Source organism: Hyperolius riggenbachi, chromosome 5, assembly GCF_040937935.1.
Source record: "Hyperolius riggenbachi isolate aHypRig1 chromosome 5, aHypRig1.pri, whole genome shotgun sequence".
NCBI lineage: Eukaryota > Metazoa > Chordata > Amphibia > Anura > Hyperoliidae > Hyperolius > Hyperolius riggenbachi.
The window spans coordinates 100,781,446-100,808,041 of NC_090650.1; the positions used below are offsets into that span (position 1 = coordinate 100,781,446).

At 43.7% G+C, this 26,596-nt stretch overlaps 1 protein-coding gene across 2 annotated transcripts in view; it reads right to left on the bottom strand.

Moving 5' to 3' along the window:
- Positions 1 to 26,596, bottom strand: part of HIBADH (3-hydroxyisobutyrate dehydrogenase) — a 235,397-nt gene that overhangs the window by 37,167 nt on the left and 171,634 nt on the right. For both annotated transcript variants that reach the window (XM_068236060.1, XM_068236059.1), the window contains exons 5-6: positions 14,305 to 14,438; positions 4,147 to 4,223 (exon numbers count right to left, since the gene is read on the bottom strand). In XM_068236060.1, the coding sequence (XP_068092161.1) occupies positions 4,147 to 4,223; positions 14,305 to 14,438 (211 nt within the window). The remainder of the gene's footprint in view (positions 1 to 4,146; positions 4,224 to 14,304; positions 14,439 to 26,596) is intronic.

Sequence of the window (26,596 nt, forward strand, 5' to 3'; positions counted from 1 at the left end):
GAGTCTCTGGCCCCCTAAGGACTAGAGACTGCTGGTAACAAAACCCGGCTCCTACCTACAAATTGCCCCACGAACCAGATGCTCATCCGTCATCACAGGCCCTTCGCTCTGCCGTTGCTATGAAAGCAGAGCTCTGTGAGCCGGTCAGGAATCGAGTTCATTGGCTCCTGACCCTGTGATCACTGTGCGCCAATGAGATTGGCTCACAGTGATCACAGAGTCAGGAGCCTGTGAAATCGGCTCTTGACCGACTAACAGAGCTCTGCCGTCATAGCGAAAGCAGAGCGAGGGGCCTGCATCGGTGAGTGAGCGAACCGGAAGCGACAGGTCCGTGTAAGTGCGGTAATTGAAATCTACGTCCTGGCAGGAATAAGTAGCCACAATCAGGGCGTAGATTTCAATTACCGTGGTCCGGAAGTGGTTGAACGTTTATAAGGAATGCAAGGAAAAGAAGTTACAGAATTCCAATACTTTGTGTATATAGATTTAGGTCAATCAAATAGCGCGACAAATTAAAACCATCTAACACTAGAACAGTAAAGGATGGCTTCCATTGGGAGGCGCAGCCGTTGCGGATTCGGCTGTGCCTCCCATTCTGCTGCATATCGAAAGCCTAAGCTGCGACATGCAAGGCTATAGTGATTTGAATGTGTGCTGCAGAACTCTGCAGCATGCCGCCCACATTTGCACCGAAGTGCGATGCGGACAGCAAGCTACTAGAAGGATGGGCAGCGTTTCCCCATGCAGCAGGCAGGGAAATGCTGCAGATTCGTCCTTCGTGTAAATAAGCCCTAAAACGGTGCTCAGTATATTAAGTGCTGAACCAAAAGTGAATGGTAAACCTGTAAACAATTCTTTGTTCTTCAAGTAACTCTTGGACTGACCCAGTGATTGAATGCAACTTTGATGCCCATCTCTTAAGTTGCATACATCTAGCGATTTTGTGGCTCAATCGACCATCGGATTCAATCATTTTATTGAATAGAGTGTGTCCCACTTTGCTTGATCGACAACTATTGACCAATATCTGGGTAAATCACTCAATAGTTGATCGCTGAATAAAGTCAATCGCTTAGTCACTCGATGCAAAATCGCTAGATGTACTGTGGCTACCTTTAGTTGAAACCATGTTTGCCATCATCTCTTGCAAAATTCAAAGCTAAAGTAAAGGCACTGTGTTTTTCTCAGGAAAAATTGAAATTTCTTTTGTTAGTGATTACAATGACTTAAAGAGAACCCGAAGTGAAAAGTTATATGGAAGCTGCCATATTTATTTCCTTTTAACCACTTAAGGACCACGGGATTTTCTGCTGATCGGTGCTGCGTGGACTCTCCAGCCCGCAGCACCGATCAGGAAATAACCAGGGCGATCAGACTTCCCCCCCCTTTTTTCCCCACTAGGAGGATGTCCTGCTGGGGGGGGGGGGGTCTGATCGCCGCCGGCTACCCGCACTTTCTGGGGGGGGCTCTTCAAAGCCCCCCTCCGCAGCGCTTTCCGCCCTCCCCGGCTTTCCCTCCCTCTCCCTTACCCTGTGAGCGGCCGTTTCCATGCTATACCACTAACGACCCGCCGACGCCTATGGGCGTTAGGCGGTCGTTAAGTGGTTAAGCAATACCAGTTGCCTGGATATCCTGCTGATCCTTTGCCTCTAATACTTTTAGCCACAGACCCTAAACAAGCATGCAGCCAAAGTTGGGTAACCCTTTAAACCAATTGAAGTTGGGGGGGGGGGGGGGGGGAAGCACCCAAATATAAAGCATTTAAACTCCTTTTTACAACATTGTTATAAAGTGTTTGCCTACCACCACCAAAATGTCACAACCAGCTGCTTGCTAACGTATGCTATTAAAAAACACCTGAACTGAGACGAAAAAGTGGACATTGAATATGGGGGGCAGGAAGAAGCCCCAGGTAAGCAGTGTCTTTAGGGTCCTTTCCATTGTGCCACTGTCCCCCTCAGAAAAATCTCCAACCCGGCTTGATCATGGGCTACTACACATGCAATATCCCATTCACCTCCATCAATTGCTCTCCCATTGCCGGGAGCATTCTATGCTTGTGCCATACATTCTTGTGAACCGCACATAATCTGTGGAGGGAGCTAAAGATCAGGGTGATGGCAAGAAGACCCTCCAACCTGAAAAATGTGGAGCTCATTGCTAAAGGTGAATGAGCATAAATACCTGTGGAGACATGCAAAAAGCTGGTCTGCAATTATAGGAAGCGTTTGAATTCTGTAGTAGCCAATAAAGGCTGTTCTATTGGTTATAGAGAAGGGTCTGAATAATTTTGGACTGGACACTTTTTGCTCAAATGTAAATAAAAGTTGAGAAATGTTTTTTTTTTCCACAATAATGCCTATTGTACATTGGCCTCAATTCACTAAGATTATCTCCTGTCTTTAATAACTCTTCTAGAGTTGTTACCATGGTGATAAGGCATGTAGTATTAAGGAAACATTTTACCTCAGGCAAACCTAAAGTTAACTCTTCTGTCTTTAACCACTTCCGGATTCTCGGAGCGTATATACACGCCCCTGAATCCAGAAGTGTATACCATGGAAACGGCCGCTCGTATGAGCGGCCGTTCCATGTCAGTTCCCGGAGGGTGTCTCCGTGAACACCCTGCGAGCCGATCGGCGGCTCGCAGGGTAAATGTAAACACACGGGGAAGATCTTCCCCGGTGTTTACATGTATACGGCGCTGCTGCGCAGCAGCGCCGTAGAGGAGATCGGTGATCCCCGGCCTCTGATTGGCCGGGGATCACCGGCATCTGATAGGCTAAAGCCTATCCCATCAGGCGCAGGACGGAAATCCGTCCTGCGCCGCTCACAGGGGGAGGGAGAGGGAGGGAAGGAAGGGGAAGGAGGCCAGGAAGCGCTGCGGAGGGGGGCTTTGAAGAGCCCCCCCCCCCGCAAGCGCAAGCAGCCGGCGGCGATCAGACCCCCCCAGCAGGACATCCCCCTAGTGGGGAAAAAAGGGGGGAAGTCTGATCGGCCTGGCTGCTAGCTGATCGGTGCTGCGGGCTGGAGAGCCCACGCAGCACCGATCAGCAAAACATAGCGTGGTAGGGAAGTGGTTAAAGAGAATCTGTATTGTTAAAATCGCACAAAAGTAAACATACCAGTGCGTTAGGGGACATCTCCTATTACCCTCTGTCACAATTACGCCGCTCCCCGCCGCATTAAAAGTGGTTAAAAACAGTTTTAAAAAGTTTGTTTATAAACAAACAAAATGGCCACCAAAACAGGAAGTAGGTTGATGTACAGTATGTCCACACATAGAAAATACATCCATACACAAGCAGGCTGTATACACCCTTCCTTTTGTATCTCAGGAGATCATTGTGTGTTTCTTTCCCCCTTCTGCTCTCATGCACTGAAGTTTCAGGCTGCTCTTTTCTTCTTGCAAACAGCTTTGCCCTGGTCTGTAATCCTCAGTATGTGAAAGCCCAGCCAGCTCAGAGGACGATTTATCCAGCTTGTAAAAGATAATAGAGAAGAGAGAATCTGCCATAATCTAAATAACACACAGGCAGTGTGCAGAGAGGGGCCTGGAGGGGGGAGATTCATCACAGAACCACAACACTGAAGAACTTGGCAGCCTTCCAGACACAGGCTGACAAGTCTGACAAGGGAAAGATACATTGATTTATTACAGAGACTGTTATAGTAGAACGTGCTGCAGTAAGCCAGAACACATTAGAATAGCTTTTGGAACTTGTAGGATGATAAAAAACAGGATGCTATTTTTGTTACGGAGTCTCTTTAAGTTAACTCTTCAATCCTTAAAATAACTCCAGAGTTAAAGACAGGCTGTTAATTAACTGCATGTGAAAATAACTACAGAGGAGGTAAATTAACTACAGAGGAGGTAACTTAAGGAATGAAGAGTTAAGATAAGTTTTCTCTTGCCTTATTATCTCCAGCATGATCTTAGTGAATTGAGGCCATTGTCTTATCTTTTATGAGACATCTTTGTCATTTGCCGTCAAAAAATTACTTGCTGGTTAAATAAAAATAACTTCAAGTCAAAATTTGCCAGGGGTATGAATAATTATGGGCAGCACTGTGTGTTAGACGGTAGAACACATTTGACAAGGTTAAAACAAAATATGTAAACTTGCAAAGTCATACAAGACATACCTTATTCCAAGGTTCATGGTTTCGGAAGTGCCAATCATACTAATAGCCAACAGCATGTTATTGCAAATTTTCGCTGCCTGAAAACAAATATGATTAATTAAGTAAAGCAAATGCGGCTGCAATGTGAAATCTTCAAAGTGTATCCAGCATGCAAGAGGTAGTGAAAAAAACCTGATCCCAGAAGCTCAGCTTTACATGGGCATAACCCATTTATTATATGACACACTGTGCATCACGGCTTTACACCAGGTTGTATGAGCCTGGTGTACTTACTGGCCTCTTCAGTAGAGATGGTCAATGAGATTGTATGCAGCTTAAGGCAGTGAACACACTAGGCAGAAACGCTAGTGTTGCAGAAAACGCACATAATGCAAGTTGATGGGTCGTGTGGAAAAAAACGCATATACTTGCGTTCTGCTATGTGTGTTTTTAAAACCGCTGGTTTTATTGCATATTTGTCAAAACGCACATAGAGAAAGTCAATGGTGACGCAGAGGCATTGCGTTTTAGTGCGTTTTGCATGCGTCTTTATATGCGGTTTTTTTTTAAAAATAAAAACAAGTTTGATGATGCATTTCGGCTTCCTGTTGACGCTCTAGTGATTTGCATATACGATTTATATATGCGAACCGCAAACATATTAAACCGCACACAAAACAAGAAAACACGCGTGTGGGGAAAAAAACGCAAAAGGCAAATGCCCAGAAAAAGCACAAAAAAATGCATAAAACGCATATGCATCAAAACGCTACCTTACCCGCACTGCCTAGTGTGTTCCCAGCCTCAATCTGGGCCAGTCAAATGCACTTCCAGCTGATTTGGAAAGCTCCCAGCCTGCCCACAGTTTACATTTGCATGCAAGCCACAACAATTAGCATCTGATTAATCATTTCTACTTTCCAGAGGACTCCAGGCATCGCCAATGGGAAGATCATGTGATCCAGCAAAACGCTCTACTATTGTGGGTTGGCTGACAGGTTACTAACTTTTTTTATTATTATTCTTAAGGTGGCCACACACCATACAATTTTTTAAATATCTGTTCAATTTAAGAATTGCAATTCATTTTCCTGACTGATTGTAACATTTCAAAAAAATGACCAATGTACCACACACCTATGTTCAATTTTTTCCTCAATTATGATAAAAATGATTGGAAACTCTGAGAAAATTGGTAGGGTGTGTGTATTAATAAATGAACAATCCAACACACACCATACAATCTTTAGTAGAAATTGAAGAGAAATATCTGGCATTCCGGATCGATTTAAATCGGAAAAAAACGGGAAATCCGATCGGATTTTTCAGTTGAATGAAAAAAAAGCTTTCGTTTTTCGAGAGATGCGATCGTTTTTATCAAATTACTGTAAAATCAGATCATTTTATTGTATCGTGTGTGGCCACCTTTAGGGTTGTTTGAAAAAAAAAATGCTGTGAAGGTTGCAAGCAACTGCAATCACAGAATCACTTAAGAGTGGACACGTTTCAATTAAGGCAATTGATATTTGTAGGATAGCTTATTATCAGAGATGGGCTTCCAACTAATTTCAAGTAGTAAGCTACTCGGAATTTAAATGCTAATGAAGCGCTGATTAATCAGTTGTGACCACGTGTGGCGGGGTTAACTTTCCCAGAAGGCTGCGCGATAGTATGCGCTCCATTACGCATCACAGGAGAACAGTAAGCCTGAAGGAGTAAGCGCGGTAGTTGTGGAATGCGGCTCACTGTTCTCCTACTATGATGCGTAATGGAGCACAGACTTCTGGGAAATTTAACCCCCCGTCCCCGTGGTCACAGCTGATTAATCAGCGCTTTATTAGCATTTAAATTCCGAGTAGCTTGCTACTCGAAATTAGTCGGAAGTCCATATCTTTGCTTATTATAGATCTCTAGGTATGCCTCAATAAATCAGGCTCATTGTGTAGTTCCGTTACATTTCATTTAAAGTGTGCCCTCAACATTTAAGTATTGACTTTGACACAATTTTTCTTTTTTATGCATTCAACATAACACTTTTGTAAACCAATTATGCATTACCATATATATTCAGCTATAAGTTGAGAAATTTAGGTCTGACTCACTCTATAAAAGTGTTCGCCTTATATGTGAGACCTAAACTGACTTATAGCCGGGGTGAGCGGTGCACTTCAAGTTGCAGAAGTACTCTTCAGTCACATGGTCAAGGCGGGGGGAATTAATCCTCTGTGAGATGAAACCATACCTCCCTACTGACCTGGTACTGGATTAAAACAAATACTTAAAGCACTTAGTACATAAAACTATTTCCTATTTTGCTTTTTTTTTTTTTTTCCATTCTTGGTGTCCTGGAAGTTTATAGTCCATAAAGTATGCCATTTGAGCTGGGTATGTGCAAGTTCTGAACCACCTATGCCCAGTGAAAGGAAATTATTTTGTTCATTGCCTTCCCTTCAGGCACAAGTGCTCACTTTACTAGGCATGCCCAGTTCAGAGTCCACACATGCCCGGTGCATATGAGCTCACGCACAGTTACAGGTCCAGCCACCAGAATTTGTTTTCCCGGGCAGTTGAATATTAAAACTATGCAGAATGGGGAATAGGGGGAATCTTGAAGACAATCAGCAGCAGTAAGACCTTTATCCCACACACTAAATTTCCAATTCAGTTCAGATATTCTTTAAGTCAGGAGTAGGTGGACATTTGCTCACTGACTATGCAGCTAAATGTACCACATTAACTAGACAATATATGCACCAATTCTGCTCTGGATTGCTCCCAGGACAGTATAAGCAAAAAGGTGGAGGGGGCTGCATTGACGGAAAATACTGTAGGGTAGTCATTCTCAGTACAGGGAAAAGTAGCTGGACTGGAACATATCTGAGGAGGTTTATGGCTAACAGACTAGCCTAAAAAAGATGCGTGGAAGCTGCGTAATCTTCAGTGTAGTACTATCCTTACACAGCAGTCAAAACTGTAAGATAATAATGGTGGTCATTAAAGAGAACCTGAGGTAGGTTTTAAAAACCTAATTGCACACAGAGGCTGGGTCTGCATATAATGCCCAGCCTCTGTTGCTATATTGTTCTTCCCCCCCCCCCACCCCCTGCACTCTGCTTGCCCACATAAATCAAACCACCGTGCTAGCGACACGCAGCGGGTTGATAGCTGGCTGTTTACATGGCCACTGTCACTGTCGCCGCTCCCCGGCTTCCTCCCTCCATATCGCCGCTCCCCGCCTGCGTCCCTTCCTGCTGATTGGAGGGAAGGGACACAGGCGGGGAGCAGCGGCATAGAGGAGGCGGGGGAGTGGCAGAGAGTGACAGTGGCCATGTAAACAGCGGGCTATCAACACACTGTGTGTCGCTAGCACGGCGGTTTGATTTATGGGGGCAAGCAGAGCGCAGGGGGCATCTGGGGAAGAACAATATAGCAACAGAGGCTGGGCATTATATGCAGACCCAGCCTCTCTGTGCAATTAGGATTTTTAAAACCCACCTCGGGTTCTCTTTAATACCGCATTACAGTATAATCTCGTTCTAGTAAACAACTTTTCCTGGTCCCTTGAGGTTTATTATATCAGAAATTGTCCTAGAAATGGCCCAGCATACCCTGGTTCATTCTCTGCTGCAAAAAAAGCAACTCTGTCCTCCCGTTGGTGGTACAGTACAAGCACTTGCACATTTGGTGGACTACAAGGTTAAGTATACCTTAGGGCTGCATAGCCAGGCTGTACAAATTGCTGGTACAATATCCAGGCTTCTTTAAAATTGCAGCAGTTACTGCCACTTTCTGTGAGTAGCTCCAATACCTCAGTGGGCGAGACTTACAGCACGTGTCCTGCAAAACGTTCTGCTCACACTTGAGCCAATCATGAAGCCTCTCTTCTGAATGCAGCCATTCATAATAAGCAACTCTCATCTGTAATGCAAATGGTTCGGATACCTCTGTGGGAGGGACTTAACACTCTACTCTCCACTCTTCTTAGTTTTGCAGCTCTGATCTTCACTACAAATGAAAATAGCCTGTACGGCGCTCCACGCGCTACCAGGAGGGTCATCGCTAACAAGGGAAGAGATGCCCGGGAGTGAGTACAATCCCATAGGATGTGACAATACTTTTATTGGTGATTGCAAAGTGGAAGCTTCATTCTCTTGTTTATGTTCACATTATTCCTCTTTTTCCCCAGGCTGCTTATTTGTACAGTACTGTATATCCAGCACTGGTGTGATTGTTCTGGTCTACAAAAACTCACTTGCAACCAGCCTACCATGAGTATCACAATGACATATGACGCGTGCGCCACCCACTATTTACTATATCCAGAGTCAGCATCACTTACGGCCAAAAAACATGTTGACTGTAACAGAAGTTTTATTATATCAGAGTTTACAATACCAGACGTTGCTCCCATAGGCTTATAATGGAGATTGGCCGGGACCTGGAGAGGTAGTTTACTATATCCAAATGTTTACTATATCAGAGTTTATTATAAAAAGATCATACTGTATTACAGAAAAATCTGCAGTTTAGATCCTTCAAAAACAGATCATCACCCCTTGTTGGATTCCTTTCCCCAAAGTCTACAGTCTTACCGCCTTTCCCCCATGCACCTTCCTAATATAAGCAGGCTTTTGGGGGACATACCTTTGCATTTCCCCTTCATAGGCATCAACTATCATGCTCAGGAAAAAGATCTTTCTGGGGTTAACTCATTCCTGCTGATGTCTATGGAGAGCTTTAGCTTTTCTATTTCTGTTGAGCAGCCAGAGTCACAGATGTCTACTCTGAAAACAAGACAATGGTCTGGTTTGGATAATGTCAACATTTACATGCTGACAGCTTGAATACAAGTTGATTGACTACAAGCCTGAGCTGCTTATGAGGTGTCCACAAGAGAATGAGGCATTGATTGAGTCAGATTGGGGAGCAATTGGTAGCTGACATTCAAAAACAAAAATAATAAAAACAAAATACATTTAAATATAAGGATTAAATGCTGTGAAGATTATTGACTCAGGTTTTCAAAATACTGGCTTCTGTAGTGGGGACAAGAGTCATCTTTCATATCTCTTCTAAGGTCTGAGTGCTTATTGAAGGCAATGCGAATTCAGCACACCGGGACGTATACTGGTCTTGTTCCTAATGTACTGGTAAGCAGATATACAAGTGTGTGGTCTAAGACAAGCCATGTTCCGCCTTTCAGAAGAAAGCAACGCAAGCAGTTACAGCATTATTAGATATAGTTGCACAACGAAGAGTTGCAACAAATAGGGAAGGCCAATGAGATGCAAATAATACTGAGTTGATACAATGTTTTGTGCTACTTTTATGTAGTTTAAAAATGGACCACTCTAATGCCAGAGAAGCAGCCTTTTTAACCACTTAACGATCACCTAACGCCGATAGGCGTCGGCGGGTCGTTAGTGGTATAGCATGGAAACAGCCGCTCGATCGAGCGGCCTTTCCATGCCAGTTCACGGAGACTGTCTCCGTGAACAGTGTGCGAGCCGCCGATCGCGGCTCGCACGCATAATGTAAACATCCGGGGAAGAAATCCCCGCTGTTTACATCACACGTGACGTAGATCGGCGATCCCCGGCCTCTGATTGGCCGGGGATCGCCGGCATCTGATAGGCAGAAGCCTATCCTATCAGGCGCAGGACGGAACTCCGTCCTGCGCCACTCACAGGGTAAGGGAGAGGGAGGGAAAGCCGGGGAGGGCGGAAAGCGCTCCGGAGGGGGGCTTTGAAGAGCCCCCCCCGGAAAGTGCGGGTAGCCGGCGGCGATCAGACCCCCCCAGCAGGAAATCCCCCTAGTGGGGAAAAAAGGGGGGGGGGGGGAAGTCTGATCGCCCTGGCTATTTCCTGATCGGTGCTGCGGGCTGGAGAGTCCACGCAGCACCGATCAGAAGAAAATACCCTGGTCCTTACGTGGTTAAGCTGTATACATTTGCATAAAATGTGGTGTTCCGGTGCGTGCGACCTAGTGGACAGTGTCGTGCGCAGTGGATTCCTGGGAGGGGGGGGCATAGCTAGCATAGTTGCTCCAGTATAGGGAGTTTAGTTACCCCAGTATAGCTAGTATAGTGCCCTAGTATAGTGCCCTAGTATAGCTAGTATAGTGCCCAGTATATAGCTAGTATAGTGCCCCAGTATATAGCTAGTATAGTGCCCAGTATACAGCTAATATAGTGCCCAGTATACAGCTAATATAGTGCCCAGTATATAGCTAGTATAGCGCCCAGTATATACAGGATCTTCTCAAAAAATTAGCATATTGTGATAAAGTTCATTATTTTCTGTAATGTATTGATAAACAGACTTTCATATATTTTAGATTCAAATACACACAACTGAAGTAGTTCAAGCATTTTATTGTTTTAATATTGATGATTTTGGCATACAGCTCATGAAAACCAAAATTCCTATCTCAAAAAATTAGCATATTTCCTCCGACCAATAAAAGAAAAGTGTTTTTAAAACAAAAAAAGTCAACCTTCAAATAATTATGTTCAGTTATGCACTCAATACTTGGTTGGGAATCCTTTTGCAGAAATGACTGCTTCAATGCGGCGTGGCATGGAGGCAATCAGCCTGTGGCACTGCTCAGGTGTTATGGAGGCCCAGGATGCTTCAATAGCGGCCTTAAGCTCATCCAGAGTGTTGGGTCTTGCGTCTCTCAACTTTCTCTTCACAATATCCCACAGATTATCTATGGGGTTCAGGTCAGGAGAGTTGGCAGGCCAATTGAGCACAGTAATACCATGGTCAGTAAACCATTTACCAGTGGTTTTGGCACTGTGAGCAGGTGCCAGGTCGTGCTGAAAAATAAAATCTTCATCTCCATAAAGCTTTTCAGTAAATGGAAGCTTGAAGTGCTCCAAAATCTCCTGATAGTTAGCTGCATTGACCCTGCCCTTGATAAAACACAGTGGACCAACACTAGCAGCTGACAAGGCACCCCAGACCATCACTGACTGTGGGTACTTGACACTGGAGTTCAGGCATTTTGGCATTTCCCTCTCTGTAGTCTTCCTCCAGACTCTAGCACCTTGATTTCCAAATGACATGTAAAAGTTGCTTTCATCCGAAAAAAGTACTTTGGACCACTGAGCAACAGTCCAATGCTGCTTCTCTGTAGCCCAGGTCATGCGCTTCTGCCACTGTTTCTGGTTCAAAAGTGGGTTCATGCTTCCATCTGCTGAAAAGCTTTATGGAGATGAAGATTTCATTTTTCAACACTACCTGGCACCTGCTCACAGTGCCCAAACCACTGGTAAATGGTTTACTGACCATAGTATTACTGTGCTCAATTGGCCTGCCAAATCTCCTGACCTGAACCCCATAGAGAATCTATGGGATATTGTGAAGAGAAAGTTGAGAGACGCAAGACCCAACACTCTGGATGAGCTTAAGGCCGCTATCGAAGCATCCTGGGCCTCCATAACACCTGAGCAGTGCCACAGGCTGATTGCCTCCATGCCACGCCGCATTAAAGCAGTCATTTCTGCAAAAGGATTCGCGACCAAGTATTGAGTGCATAACTGAACATAATTATTTGAAGGTTGACTTTTTTTGTTTTAAAAACACTTTTCTTTTATTGGTCGGATGAAATATGCTAATTTTTTGAGATAGGAATTTTGAGTTTTCATGAGCAGTATGCCAAAATCATCAATATTAAAACAATAGAAGGCTTGAACTACTTCAGTTGTGTGTATTTGAATCTAAAATATATGAAAGTCTAATGTTTATCAGTACATTACAGAAAATAATGAACGTTATCACAATATGCTAGTTTTTTGAGAAGATCCTGTAGCTAGTGTAGTGCCCAGTATACAGCCAATATAGTGCCCAGTATATAGCTAATATAGTGCCCAGTATATAGCTAGTATAGTGCCCAGTATAGCTAGTATAGTGCCCAGCTAGTATAGTGACCCCCCCGCGGCCACCGCTCCTGTTACCTTATGAGCAGGCGGCCGCTTCCTTTCTTAGATTCCCCCAGCCGCTCTCCTCTTAGCAGCATCTCGTATTACAGCAGCGCGTATTGCCATTGCTGTAAGGAGGGAAGGAAGCGGGGCAGCAGCTTCCTGTAGCGGTGATATGCATTGTCGTTACCATAGGAACCGCTCTCTCCTGCTTCCTTCCTTACAGCAGCCACAATATGCGCTGCTGTAATACGAGATGCTGCGAAGAAGAGAGGGGCTGGGGGCGAGATGACAGACCCGCCGCGGCCCGGTGGAAAACTGCCAACGGACCAGCAGTGGGCAGCGGCCCGGTGGTTGGGGACCCCTGTTTTAGAGCACCAGCAAAATGCGACACTACCTCTGAGGCAGAAGATGGCAAATGTAATCAGGTAAACTGAACTGTAGGTATAATGAGCTGATGGGTCATTCGATGTTTGCCGTTTCACTGCCAAAATTGGTGGTATGCCGCCCATTATCCCAACTTAGATAGTTCAATAGATACAAGGTCCTCCTAAACTGTACAAGTGTATGTAAAGGGCTCCCAACCTTCTAAACTTTCCCTTGAAAGAACAGTAAAGTCTGCGTCTGCATCTGCACAGCCTTACTTATATTCCCTCAGGGGGACTCTACATGACCCCACCCACCAACACCACAAGTCCCGGTTTGTGCACGTTAACAATTATGTAATTTTCTTTACAGCAATTTTTAAAATAAAAATGAATTTACACTTTACAGCAAACCTGAACTGAAAATTAATTTATATAAACAACTGTCTATAGTCATAAAGGTGGCCATCAATATTACAATCTTGACTGTACAACCTTACCATTTCTATGTAACATGAGGGACTTCCTAAAATATCTATTCAAAGTAGATGAACTCAGTTTACTCTTCTACTACATCGGTTTGATAAAATTATACCAGAATTGTATCAGAATTGCATCATCAGTTGGAACCTTAAAAAGTAGCTCAGGTAAAAATGACAGAGCCTGTAGTGACCTCTGCGGCCTGACCCCAGCTCGGCAGCCACCAATTAGGCAGCAGCTGCCTAGCTGCTGGGGGTGGGCTGCAGTGATGCAGATGGGTGTGGCAAGGGCCTCATGGCAATAAAAAAATAAAAAAAAATAGCCAGGGCTGCATTTCGGGGAGGGAGGGGGAGATGGCGACAGAGAAAAGTAAGTACTTGACCCCAACACCCTCAAATAAACAAAATCTGATCAGAGAGGGATCCATTATTGCGACACACTGCTTTTTAAGAGATTTTATATCTTAATAATCAACTGCCACTTCCCCCTTGTTCCTCTGTGGTCCTAAAACTGGTGATGGGCTTCCTAGGTCTCCCCCAACCTATTGTGCTCCCTGTGTCCTTCTGCCTTCGCCTTCCCTATTCTTCGTTACATGGCAGCATGTATGTAATCACATATCCCCGGATCACAGAAAATAGGCATTAGGAAGATGGAGACTGGAGGGAGCGAGTTGGCCAGATAGGTGACTGCGCTCCAATGCCACTAATAATCTGCAGGGGCTCCATGGGAGTACTACAGCTTGGGGGAGACCTTGGAGGCCCGGGCATTTGCATACAGCTGCACCATCCCCTATCGAGCAAGATCTTTCCGTTCAGGATTGATAATTTTGATCGATTTCGCATGGAAAGCGTTCAAAATTATTTTCAGACGGCCACGTCAGAGCATCGAATCTAGCCAGGAAAAATCTTTCCCCGTGTGCCGTGGGGCCATTACAGGCCGACTGGGACTGAACAGGCATCTGGTTGCTGAGGATCAAAGATGATATTTCCTTTTCTTATTCTGCAAAAACGCAACATTTGTATTTTTTTCTCATAAAAAAAAAGATCATGCACAAACTATGAGGGCCGTTTTCCACTAGCGGCGATTGCGATGCTGAATCGCAAACCGCTAGTAATTTTTGAATAGCTATGGTTTGCCAAATAACATAGGAATCGTGGTAGGTAATTTCCGCGATTCGTTTTTTACTTAATCGCGATCTCGCCGCGGAGTGATGTTTGCCGCGATTTTGCTATGCAGTGCATTGCATACCAAAATCGCGATCGCAATCGCCGGGAGAATTTGGAAATTTGCCGAATCGCAATCACTAGCCTTTAGCACGAACGCTAGTGGAAAAGAGCCCTAACAAATGTTTTCTGCTTAAGGACTATAAAAACTGCGCCTGTAACATTTTGAAACATGTGAAAGGCATACCTGTCCTGTTCCGACTTCTCCACAGTAAACCACATTGGCTCCCATACAGGACAAAAGTTCTTTTGCAGCATCGAATTCTTGCTCTGCTCCACCGACCATGAACGTGAGGTTTCCTGATCTGGCGGCTCCAACACCTTACAGAAGAAATGAGAACAAGGCAAACTCAGCATAGGATCTACAGTGACAAATGACGGCTTTCTTTGAAGATCTGTATACAGTGGAGCTTCCCATTAATCACACTGCTTGCATGCAAAGACGAATGATGCTGTCACACTTTGCAACCATGCCACCCTGGAACCATAGTGTGCATTGGCCCTTCCTCCTTCCTGGCAGAATGATGTGTAACTGGCTCATGTACACGTCTTCAGCAGCTAAGTATCCATGGAAATCATTTTAAAGTCTTGACAGCGATGGATTCTATCAATCATCATAAATATACTCCATTTCCACCTTGCTGTTCATTGCTGCACTTCGGAATAGAAGGTCTGGTTCATTTATTTTTTAAATGAAAGGCAATTTTTCATTCCAAAGTTTACTGTGCCCTTATGTTTAGTGTTACACTAATGCCAATTGCTGCTGCTAACAGGTTAGAAGAGTCCTTAGGCTTGGCTCACACATAAAAAGGTTTCCAGTCCTCTCCATTTTTGACATTGGGCATCAGTTTTTCATGTGTTTCTATAGCTGTGTTCACACATAAATCTGTCCAGTTCAGTTCTGTCAGTTTTGTACGTTTCTATGGCCATGTTCACACATAAAAGGTGTACATTTCCGGTCCAGTCAGGAAAAAACAATAGTAAACGGATGCAAAACTGATGCATAACTGACAGGCCAGTACTGTACCGGATGTGCAGATTTAAGTGTAAACCAAACCTTAGGTCCCGTTTCCACTAGCGCTGCGGATGTGAGGCGATCGCTGCATCACCTCGCATACCCCCGCAGGTACTTCTGGTTGTCTTACGTACAACCGGATGTGGCGTCATGCGGCTTCCCGTCAGTGGCTATGGGGAATTGAATGCGTGCTGTGGAAAACTGCAGCATGCTAGCCATAAATTACCCCACGCCGCATCGCGCCGGATTGCGTAGGTCAATTCGCGTCAATGGAAACTACTCCACTGACGTGAATTGGTTTCAGTTTCTTTGCGGTGCGGTTTCCGCATAGCAACGTGTCTAGTGGAAACAGTCCTTAACCACTTAAGCCTATCTGGACGAACATTTTTGTCCAGATATTATGCAGAAGAACAGAGGCACCTAGAGGATAAAAGGAAGCTAAATGAGCTTAAAAACCAAATTCTTGGTAAATAGAGGAGGTAGTGGTGGAGTTACCTCCTCCAAGTGGACACACAACGACTGTAGTAAAGACAGTCAATATATTTTATTTAAGAACTCCAAATATACAACGTGTTTTGCAGGTTTGATCCCGCTTCATCAGGCAATAACAATGGAGCAATAGCATATGTGGTCAGTAGAAGAGCCAGGGACCTCTGTGAGGCTCTTCTACTGTCCACATATGCTACTGCTCAGTTATTGCCTGATGAAGCGGCATCAAACCTGCGAAACGCGTTGTATATTTGGAGTTCATAAATAAAATATATTGACTGTCTTTACTACAGTCGTTGTGTGTCTACTTGGAGGAGGTAAGTCCACCACTACCTCCTCTATTTACCAAGAATTTGGTTTTTAAGCTCATTTAGCTTCCGTTTATCCTCTTGGCGCCTCTGTTCATTTGCATAATATTGAGTCCACCCTGGGTGGAGGGTTGAACCCCTTTTTATCATCTACAGAGAGCGACTTCTTATTCCTGAGTGGGGTCAGGAAAAACTTCCCACCTGCCTTTACAGTGGTTGCCTAATGGTAACCCTGGTTTGTGAGTATTCATATTTACTCTATCTAGTAACCATTTACCAGTACATGTTACACTATTGGGGCTCTTGGTGTTCCTTGTTTTTATGTTTGTCCAGATAGGCTGTGCACCTTCCAGTGTGCGGTACACGCGCGAGACCGCGGTACTTCTGTAAATAAAAAGTTCCCTGTCTTCATTCTAGTTCCTGGAAGCGTCATTGTACGCTTCCAGGACTTCGACTGTGGCCATCTTGTGGCCAAATAGTAAACTACACCCACATATTTTTTAATAAATAAATACAATACATTAGATTTAAAAATTAGCTGTTTACTTCCCCACACCAATATTTACCCAAATAAATTTTTTATAAAAAAAATGTACAGTAAAAAAATAAAAATAGTTACCTAAGGGTCTGAACTTTTTAAATATGCATGTCCAAGGACACATGGGCCCCGGGTGGGCACATTACACATTAGGAGGGACAGCTTTGGAGGGGAGCACATTGAGTTCATTGCCCGTCCTGATATCGCAGTGCACACGATCGAGCAAGTTGGCCCTACGTCTTGCAGCATATCTGGCCGATTAATGCAACCAATTTTGGCCCGAAATTGGTCGCATTGTCGATTGGGAATGCACTTGGCAGTACCGATTTTCATCCGTTTATAATAATCGAAACGGATGGTCGATCGGTCGCCAAGTTACCTGATTTATAACCACCTTTATAAATCTCCACCCAAGGTTCCAAAACGATCTTTTTCTTTATGAAAATAATCGATTCAGAAGGTATTGATTCCTACCATACACTGTGCATCAATTTCCAATAGATTCCAGCAGGGAATTTATTGAAAATGGATCGACCTGCAGAGTTGAACAGTTCAATGCAGTGCAAAGCTATAGGCCATTGATCTGTCAATGCTCTTGCCCCGTCCGATTGTTTTACATTTTCCACCCTGTCTGATTGATGCTTTTGATTTGAAATGCTTCTAATTACTGTGATACCTGTCTAAAAATATTATTGGCTATATTCTACAAATGTGTATGCCATCACTAATCTCTGATGTGTCTAATATCTGATGTTAACTGTAACATCTCTGTTTGATTACTTAACAATAAAGCACCTTTTGAACACTACAAAAGAGTTGCAGAATAATATTTCATGAGAGAAGGAATCTGAAGAGTCAAATTTTCCTTTTTTTAGTCTATTATTGGCAATGAGATTTTACTGATCCTTTAGCTGTATTTACCCCACAGTGAATAATACTGCATTAAATTAATCCTGCGATCTGACCCTAAACAAATTAAGATGACAATTCAAACCCAAACTTACATTGAAAAGCTGGTATTATCCATCATAGGTCAACAGCTTTGTACCCAGATTACGGGCTGCTAAATAGCTACAGAGAGCCATTTATTAGACCAAAATGAATGCTGACAATGGCTCTCAGCTGGTTAATTTTTTTGACAGCTGCTCTCTCTCAGTGGTACAAACACTTTGGTTGCAAAGCAAAAAAAAAAAATAAATAAAAAAAACTAAAAAAAAAAACTAAATTACTTTAAAGAAAAAAAAAAAAAAAGAAAAGAAAAAAAAAAGGCTGCAGCATAAAGAGCAATTAATCATTTTATACTGCAAACAGGAAGGCTGGTGCTTTTATCTACAATCTCATTTAGAGACTGCTACTGTTTCTTACCTGTCTGAAACATTTTGTTTTACCAAACTATTTAGTTTATATGAGAAGCATTTTACACCTCATGGAGACTTAAAAGACCAAAAATCTGACAGAACTCCTCATGGGGGATTCTCAGAGTTTTCTTTGTTTTCAACAGCATTTCCTGAACAGCAGTTGCAAAGTCTAACGTAGGGAGGCTGGCTGGTATCTTACTATTTTGGCAGTTAAACTACTGTTCAGGAAATGCTGTTAAAAACAAAGAAAACCCAGAGAATCCCCCATGAGGAGATGGACTGGCCCAAAAACTGTCGGTTCTGTGAGATTTTAACTGCCTACTTTTTGGGTGATAGTGGTGTTTTAAAATAAAGTTGAACTGCCCCAGTCCCCCTTTTTTCATTAAGCAATTTTACTGAGCTGCTCTAATCAGAGCAGAAACAAGGTCCTCCAGCACCTGAGACACCAAAGTGCACCCCTTCATCCCTCCCACCCCAGCCGTCACACACTGATTGCTATTAGACTAAGAGGTGCCCCAGGGCCCTCATCCCCATCAACACCTTAAATGGAATGTCCAAGCAAAATAAAAAAATGAGTTTCACTTACCTGGGGCTTCTACCAGCCCCATGCAGCCATCTTGTGCCCTCGTAGTCACTCACTGCTGCTCCAGTCCCCCGCTGTCAGCTTGCTGACCTCGGAAGTCGGTGGGACGCATTGTGTACATTTTTACGCATTCCCGCTAGTGCAGGAACATTAACACATACATTTTTACGCATTACTGGTTCAATGCGTAAAAATTTACGCATTGAACCAGTAACGCGTTAATTGGCTCCTGACCGGCTCATGGAGCTCTGCTGTCATACCGACAGCAGGGTGAGTGAGCTGCAGCGGCAAGAGAGCGGCAGGGAAGTTGAAATCTACGCCTTGGCAGGGATAACAGCTCCCAGATTTCAACTAGCGTGGTCCGCAAGTGGTTAATGTACACTTCCAGTACCAACACTACATTCTGAAGTTGAAAATGCATTGTAAACAATGACAAGACTTAAAGAGACATCAGAATGTCAGACTATGGAGAGTTGAGTGAAAAAGTTCAGAACAGAAAACTCTGGACTATCAAAAAGTTTTAAAGCATAACATAGCCTTAGGAGGGTGTACCTGAATGTCAGAATCGTGCTGATCCTGGCAGGAAGTGGTGGGGTTTCCTTGTGGCACAGGGCCATACTGACCACTGGTAATCACTAAAGTATCCTGCAAGCAGAGGACTACTTTGCTACAGTGACCTCCAGGGTAACCTCCACCACATCCTATTATGTATATCAGTCTCTGACAGGTAGGAAGGTGTTCAGACAGACGGGGAAGAGGGGCAGTGACCAGGCAGCTGTAGGTTGAAGAGGTAAAAATAAGGTGCATCAGGATTTTTCTTTCGCAAAAACGATGTGAGGGACGGCCTGATCAAGCCCTCTGCCAAACTGCACTGCAAGACTAAGGACATGGAGCAGCATGCAGTATGACACCCAGAAGTCAAAAGAAAATAGTGGGCACTGTGGTGACACGCTGGACCTAGTCTTACTCCACTATGCTCCGTCTCAACTTTTAATAATGTTCCACTTCCCCTCTCAGATCACAACCTTATACCTTTCATAAACTAAGCCTCTCAGTCTCCTCCTTCTCCACAACTCCTTCACCACTACAACTACGATCTCTGCTCTTTGGCTTATTCTTTGAAACCCCTGAGCACTCTGTCAACCTACACTTACCCTGAGACAGTATCCACTCACTACTCCAACATAACCTACTCCACCGACTAACACTCACCCCCACTGCATCAACAGACAGCTCTGACTGACCCCACTGAAAAGACATTCCTAAGTGGCAGAACGGTGCTGAAGGAAGAGCACTACTGCAGAAGAATTCCAGTCTTCGGGAAAAAAAAAAGCACTGAAGCAGCACAGGGATACCCTTTCCTTTGCAAAGCAGTGAAACATTTCCTCACTCATTCCTTCACAGTCCCATAACTCTTAACAACTTCTTAACACCTTCAGCTCCCTACTCCATTCCCCACCTCCTCCTCCAGTCTTGATTAATCAGCTGAAGATTTTGCATCATATTATACTGAATTATCAAAATTGATACAATATGGAAAGCTTAAAACTCAACATTTTTCACCTGTCCAATCACCTACTCCATATTGCTCACCTCTACCTGTTTGCCTATCCACTAGAAACTACTCCTACCCCTCTTTACGTGGCCAGCCAGTAACTCTGACCTCCTCCTTTCTGCCTCATCTGCTAACCCTTTCATCTACCCCCTAGTGTCTGCATCCCACTCCCTTCTAGATTTTAATGGCCCATACACACGGCCTACAACTGTCGCCGCAACCACGTGACACGCGGGTGTTACGGCGACAGGTCGCCCGTGTGTATGACGCGCATGCCCCGAACAGTCGCTACTCAGAGCTGCCGCATCTCTGTCCCTCTGTGCGCCGTGTGTACGGCTGTTGCACAAAGGGACCTGGCGACAAGCTGTCGCTGCTTTTTTTTTTTTTATTGGGAGACTTGCTACATTTGTGCCTCGTGAGTACGAGGCTTAAGCTTGCAAGGGCAGGGGCCTCCTTGGGTTTTCGTTTTCTGTGTATTTTATCAAATGAACATGTAACAGTATTGGTGACCCTTTCAAACTACACATCACATTTATGTATTTGTACTTGTGTCACTGACTGTCCTGATTGTATAGTATGTTGAACTGCTCATGCATCTATGCTTCCCATTACCGTATATTTTTGTACAAAATGTGTACTTTTGTACAGTGCTACGGTAGAAGTTGGCTTATATATCAAAAATAATAATAATGGTATAACACCCAACCCGGAAAGAAAGAGCAGGCCACAGTCACATATTTCAGGATTTTTGCAACAAAAATAAATAAAGGTATAAAGAATAACACAAAAAAACTATTCCAATACTTTACAAAGACAATACAGATCTTTGGTTTGCATTACAATCCTATGAATGGGCTATTTAGTGGCCAAAAAGCGATAATTGTCTTGCACCAGACCGGTGTCATCTGGACAAGGGCCTGTCTTTGCAATTAGGTAAAATAAAATAGACTTACTGTACAATATACAGTGCTTTACATCCATTTGTAAAATTCAAGGAAGGAATCAATGTACAATTAAGTAATCCTTCCTGTTTACACAAAGCTGCCACCTGTTATTGCTGTTTACTTACACTAGGAAATGATAATGCACAACACATTTAAAAGTGTCAAAAAACAAAGATAAGGTAATAAGAAGCAAAGTGTGTAACTAAAATGAAACGGCTTATACCTTTGTGTGACACAGAGAAACACTTGTGTTTGATATCCCTGTTAATACTAAAAAAACAGCTACGTTTAACCCTAAGCCACCATAAACATTAAATCACAAGGTCTCCTTAAAAGACCAACTATGCATTAAGCAGACTTGCACAAAAAAGGGGGCCAATGGGACCAAGAGAACCATCTAAACTGTCTTTAAAATGCAATTGTTCTAATCATTTTCTACAGATGCAGCCTCACAAGGGGCTGCTGTCACAGGGACCATTTACGACGTATTATGGTGTCTCTATTGTTTACCAGCGACATTCGCTAACCAGGCGACAGCTGGGACAGAAAGCTGCTACTCAAGAAACAATATAATCCCGTGAAAGCAATCAACAAATTTAAGGGTGTTAATTAACTTTACACTTTATCATGTTCAATTAGTTGTCTTTTTTCAGCAGCGATTGCCGTGCACAATCGGTTTAGAGCGTGCCATGTTTGATTTGTAAGGGATCACAGTTTTTGCTGCTCGCTACGTGTCAGATGGTCCTCTGGGTTTTGGTGACACAGACGAACGACTTGCACACATGTTCAGCAATGGGGTAATCTGGCTTAATATGATTCACCATAACACAACCCCTTGTTAACAACACCATGGGCTGAGTCCAGTATAGGAAATCAATGCTACCTCCAGGTATCATATTTTTAATTGTTATTTCTATACGGTGCAATTAATACGCATAACATACACCATGAGTGCGTGCACAAAGTGTAAATAGACGTATGTAGCTTAATACAGGTAGCCCCCGACTTATGAATGACCTTCCAATATGAACAGCCTGGATTCTACGATTCTATCAGAACAAGTAAAAAAATTTCAAAAACAACGGAGAAAATCAGTTTTAAAAAGATTCAAAGAAAAACTGGCTTTAAAACATGTATGAGCAGGTACAGGGACAGAGGGGACACAGAGGAGCAACAGGGAAGAGAGATGGCACAGTGTTCCTACTTAAAGGAGTCATCAGGCAAATAATAGTAAAGCCGATTTACTTACCTGGGGCTTTCTCCAGCCCCATGCAGCTGTCTGTCCCACGCTGACAGCTCCGTTCACAGCTGCCGGCCCAGGGGTCCCCACACAGTGCAGAGACCAACCTCGAGGTCGTCCTTACTGCACCTGCGTGAATTGCAGCCTGCGTGCGATCTCCTGCAGTAGCCGGCGTTAGGCGGTCCTGGGGCTGCCGCGTGGTCACGCCCACTGGCATGACACTGTCTTTAGGTAGTTAAAGAACATATTCGGGTTAAGAATGAACCTACGGTCCCTCATTCCTTAACCTAGGGCTGCCTGTACAGAAAAAAAGCCACCCTGAAAAGAGGCACATCTCATGTATACACCATTATAGGTCTTAATTATACATAAATACAAAATAATTAAAATCCTTCAAAAAGCAACAGTTAACAATCCACAATGATCGACAGCAATATAAGATTATCCTAGTTGAACAAGAGGTATAAGAGACTGCTGAAATAACTGATGAGTGACACTTAGGGCTCTTTCACATCAGACAACGCGAACAGGAGCCGTTCTCCTGCACGCGTTGTCTGCCTGCGGCGTGTCGTCGGGTATCTGCGGTGCGACGCAATCAGCGGCGGTAGCTGGTAATTAAACCCGACGGAAAACACCGGCTCGCGTGTGCGTTGGATGAAAAACTGCGCCCGGGTGCGTCGGAACAGCAACGCATCGAAACGCAGCATCGAGTGTGAAAGGTAAAATGAAAGTCTATGGACTTTCATCTTACCTTGGTTAACGCAAACGGCTGCCGTTTGCGTTAACGCACAAAGTCTGCCCTAATGTGAAAGAGCCCTTATAGGCTCACACATAAGCCTATGGTAACAGTATCTCAGTTCAGCGTTGAAAGTTCATGATAAAGTGAATTGTGCATACGCGATAATACAAGGTAAAAAAACATCAAGGTTTGTGATATGCATATGGATTACAACAGTGATCTGCAAACTTGGCTCTCCAGCTGTTAAGAAACTACAAGTCCTACAATCCATTTGCCTTTATGAAACATGACTGTGGCTGTCAGACTCCTGCAATGCATTGTGGGACTTGTAGTTCCTTAACAGCTGGAGAGCCAAGTTTGCAGATCACTGGATTAGAATAATAGGAACCGCCGGTTTGGAGACAAGTTAAAGGACCACTATCACAAAAAAATTCTAAAATGGATATTTCTTCCAGAGAAAAATGCACTATAAATTACTTTTTCCCATTTTTTTGTCACTTACAATAGGTAGTAAAAAGCGAACATATCTGACAGATTCTGGACTAGTCCATCTCCGCTTAGAAGATTCTCAGTATTACCTTTATTCTTTACAAAAGCATTCATTGAAAAGGATACATACAACCTACTGCATGTGACCCAGCTTCCCTACTTGTTTACACACTATTTGGGCAGTTAAACTGAGCATTTACAGTTCAGTAAGGGCTTATGGAAATAGAAAAAAATAAGAATCTCCCACGAGGAGATGGACTGGTCCAAAAACTGACAGATCAGTCAGATTTTCACTACTACTGTGAGAGCAACATAGGAAAAAAGTAATTTATAGTTCATCTTACTCTTGGAGAAATGTACATTTACATGTATGTATTTTATATTACAGCTGAATGATCAGAAGAGCTGAAATAGAAAAAAAATACAATACTTAGCCCAGCAATAAGTTAATATTCATCAAGTGACCCCTTTAAATGACTTCCAATAAAGGGATGGAGGTAGGAGGCAAGGTCCCCTGTGAGAAGCTCACATGTCTTTGTAGCTGTCAGACTGCTTTTTCATGACAGGAGAGACATTTCTACTCAATGTGACAAGATACTTCAAAATTTACATCAGTGAGGACACACAGGAAGTAGTATGTGTAACTGTTGCAAATCTAGACAGTCCCAAAGTCCTGGCTTTTGGGGAAAACCCGTCCCCCATTCGGGTCCCACTCCAAGTTGCCGGTGAGGAGGAGGGCGAACTTGGGGAGGAGGAAACTAGACTGCAGTACCGATGGAGTAGCTTAAGAGGTGGTTTACGGAGTCACCCAAATGGTAAACCGTACAACAGAAGACCAAATGCAAGAATTAATTAAAAAAAGGGTTTTTATTGGCCCATTTTAACTTGACACTGGCAAAAATGTGCACATAAATATGTGCGCTCTTTCTGTGCAGACAATCGCAAGCCCTGTCTAAGCAATCAGAAATCTAGACCCAAATAGATCACTCTGTTGCATGGTTAGGTTGTAAATCGCAAGATTAGGCGATTTATCCTATGACCATGGGTCACCTGGACTGGTTGGGAGAAGCACTATAATTTACTTAGCATTCTCATTTGTATGAGAGTCCCAAATATTAGCTTCCTTGATTTATACATGTGCAATACTGACGACAAAGAGATATCACAATACAGCAAAGTTAGACAGAAGTAATGAAGAAGGGTCTCTCAAATCTGCTGCAACCATCATTGTAAACCTCCCTTGATTACCAGTGTTCAGGCAAAAAAAAGCACATTAACCTGCCCCACCCAAGATCAAGCCAACCCATGCTGCCTCTTCCTATTCACACCAATTGAATGTGGTATTGGATACATTGGTGCCTGTTGAGTCCAGTGCAGAATGCATGGATTATTGGAAGTTGTCAAAATATGTATTGATATAATCTAGGTTAGGAGCTATAGCCAAATTAGAAATAGGTGGGTCAATAGGTCTCACAGAGTGTTAAAGAGAACCCATAACCAGGAATTGAACTTCATCCCAATCAGTATCTGATACCCCCTTTCCCATGAGAAATCTTTTCCTTTTCACAAACGGATCATCAGGGGGCTTTGTATGGCTGATATTGTGGTGAAACCCCTCCCACAGTGTGATGTCAGGACCATGGTTCTGATATCACACTGTGGGAGCCTTGTTGCATTGAAGGAAATAACAGCTGTTTCCAACTGCCAAAAAAGCAAGCAGCATCTTCTTCCACAGACATCACCTGCCAGTAAAAATGTCACCATTAAAAATTTCACCATGTGATAAATGTCAGAATGTAAATCAGGAAGAGGAAAGATTTAACAATGACCAAATACTGACTAAATCATTTATACATAATCTTTGTAAACATCAAGCACTTTTTTATTACATTATTTTCACTGGAGTTCCTCTTTAAGAGGAAAAAATGAGGCTAAAGTTGCTAGCTATGGTTATGTAAAACTATGGGTTAGGGTTAACAATAGATAGGGTTTAGAAAAAAATAGTAGGTTGCTGGTGCAGGGTTACTAGGAAGGAAGGGATCAAGGTAATTGTCACCAGGGAAAGGCCCCATTTACACTTAATCAGTTGGTACGTGTTTTTTTTTCTCTTTCCATAGCAGTGCATTATGAAAAATCTTTCAGTTAAAATGCGTTTAGTGTAAACTGAGCCATTGGGAAACATGGACATTACTTTGAAAATCAGTTGTCATTTTAGTTATAACTGAGAGCAACTGATTAACCTCCCTGGTGTTTTGTTCGGGCTACGCCACGCAGGAGGATTTCTCAGGCCCTGCTGGGCTGATTTGCATATTTTTTTTTTTTTGGTACACGCAGCTAGCACTTTGCTAGCTACGTGTACTTTACGATCACCGCCGCTCCCCGCCCAGATTCGCCGCTACCTGCCGCCCCCCCCCCCCCAGATCCCTTGCGCAGCCTGGCCTATCAGTGCCAGGCTGCGCTGAGGGGTGGATCGGGACTCCCGATGAGATGACGTCATCACAATCGACGGGGGAAGCAAAACAGAAAATCCTGTTCTGAACGGGATTTCCTATTTGCGCTGATCGCCGGAGGCGATCGGAGGGGGTGGGGGGATGCCGCTGCACAGTGGCTATTATGTAGCAAAAAAAAAAATTGAAGTGCTGCGCTGCCCCCTGGCGGTTTTAATAGACCGCCAGGGAGGTTAAGTGTAAATGGAGCCTTAGGGTCCGCTTTCACGGGGATAGTGATGCGAATGCAGCTACCTAGCTGCATCGCATTACTTCCGCTGGCGCCCATGTCACTTCCGCAACTCCCGATGTGAAAGTCAATTGAAGAGGTGAGACGCGGCTGCGGGCGGATGCAGTTGTGCGAGAATCTGCAGATTCTCTGATCGCTCTGTACCACTCCGCACAACATGCACACAGTGGAAACTATTCCATTGCCGTGCATGTGTTTCAGGACACCCGCGGTGTATGTATGTATGTCTATGTAGCCGCATCGCACCGCTTTTAGTGGAAACGGGCCCTGTAAAATGATGAATAAAATGTATAACTGAGAACAAGCTATGAAATTAATAACAAATTCCAAGACACAAAAGGGTGAGAGAGCCCTGCCCATGTGAGCTTACAATCTAAAGAAATGGGGGGAGTACAAAGGGTGGGGGAATATACAGTATTCATACAGGCAGTGTGTTTTTTTTAGGCTTTCTAGTGAGGAGTACAACTTGATCAGACGTTGAAGGG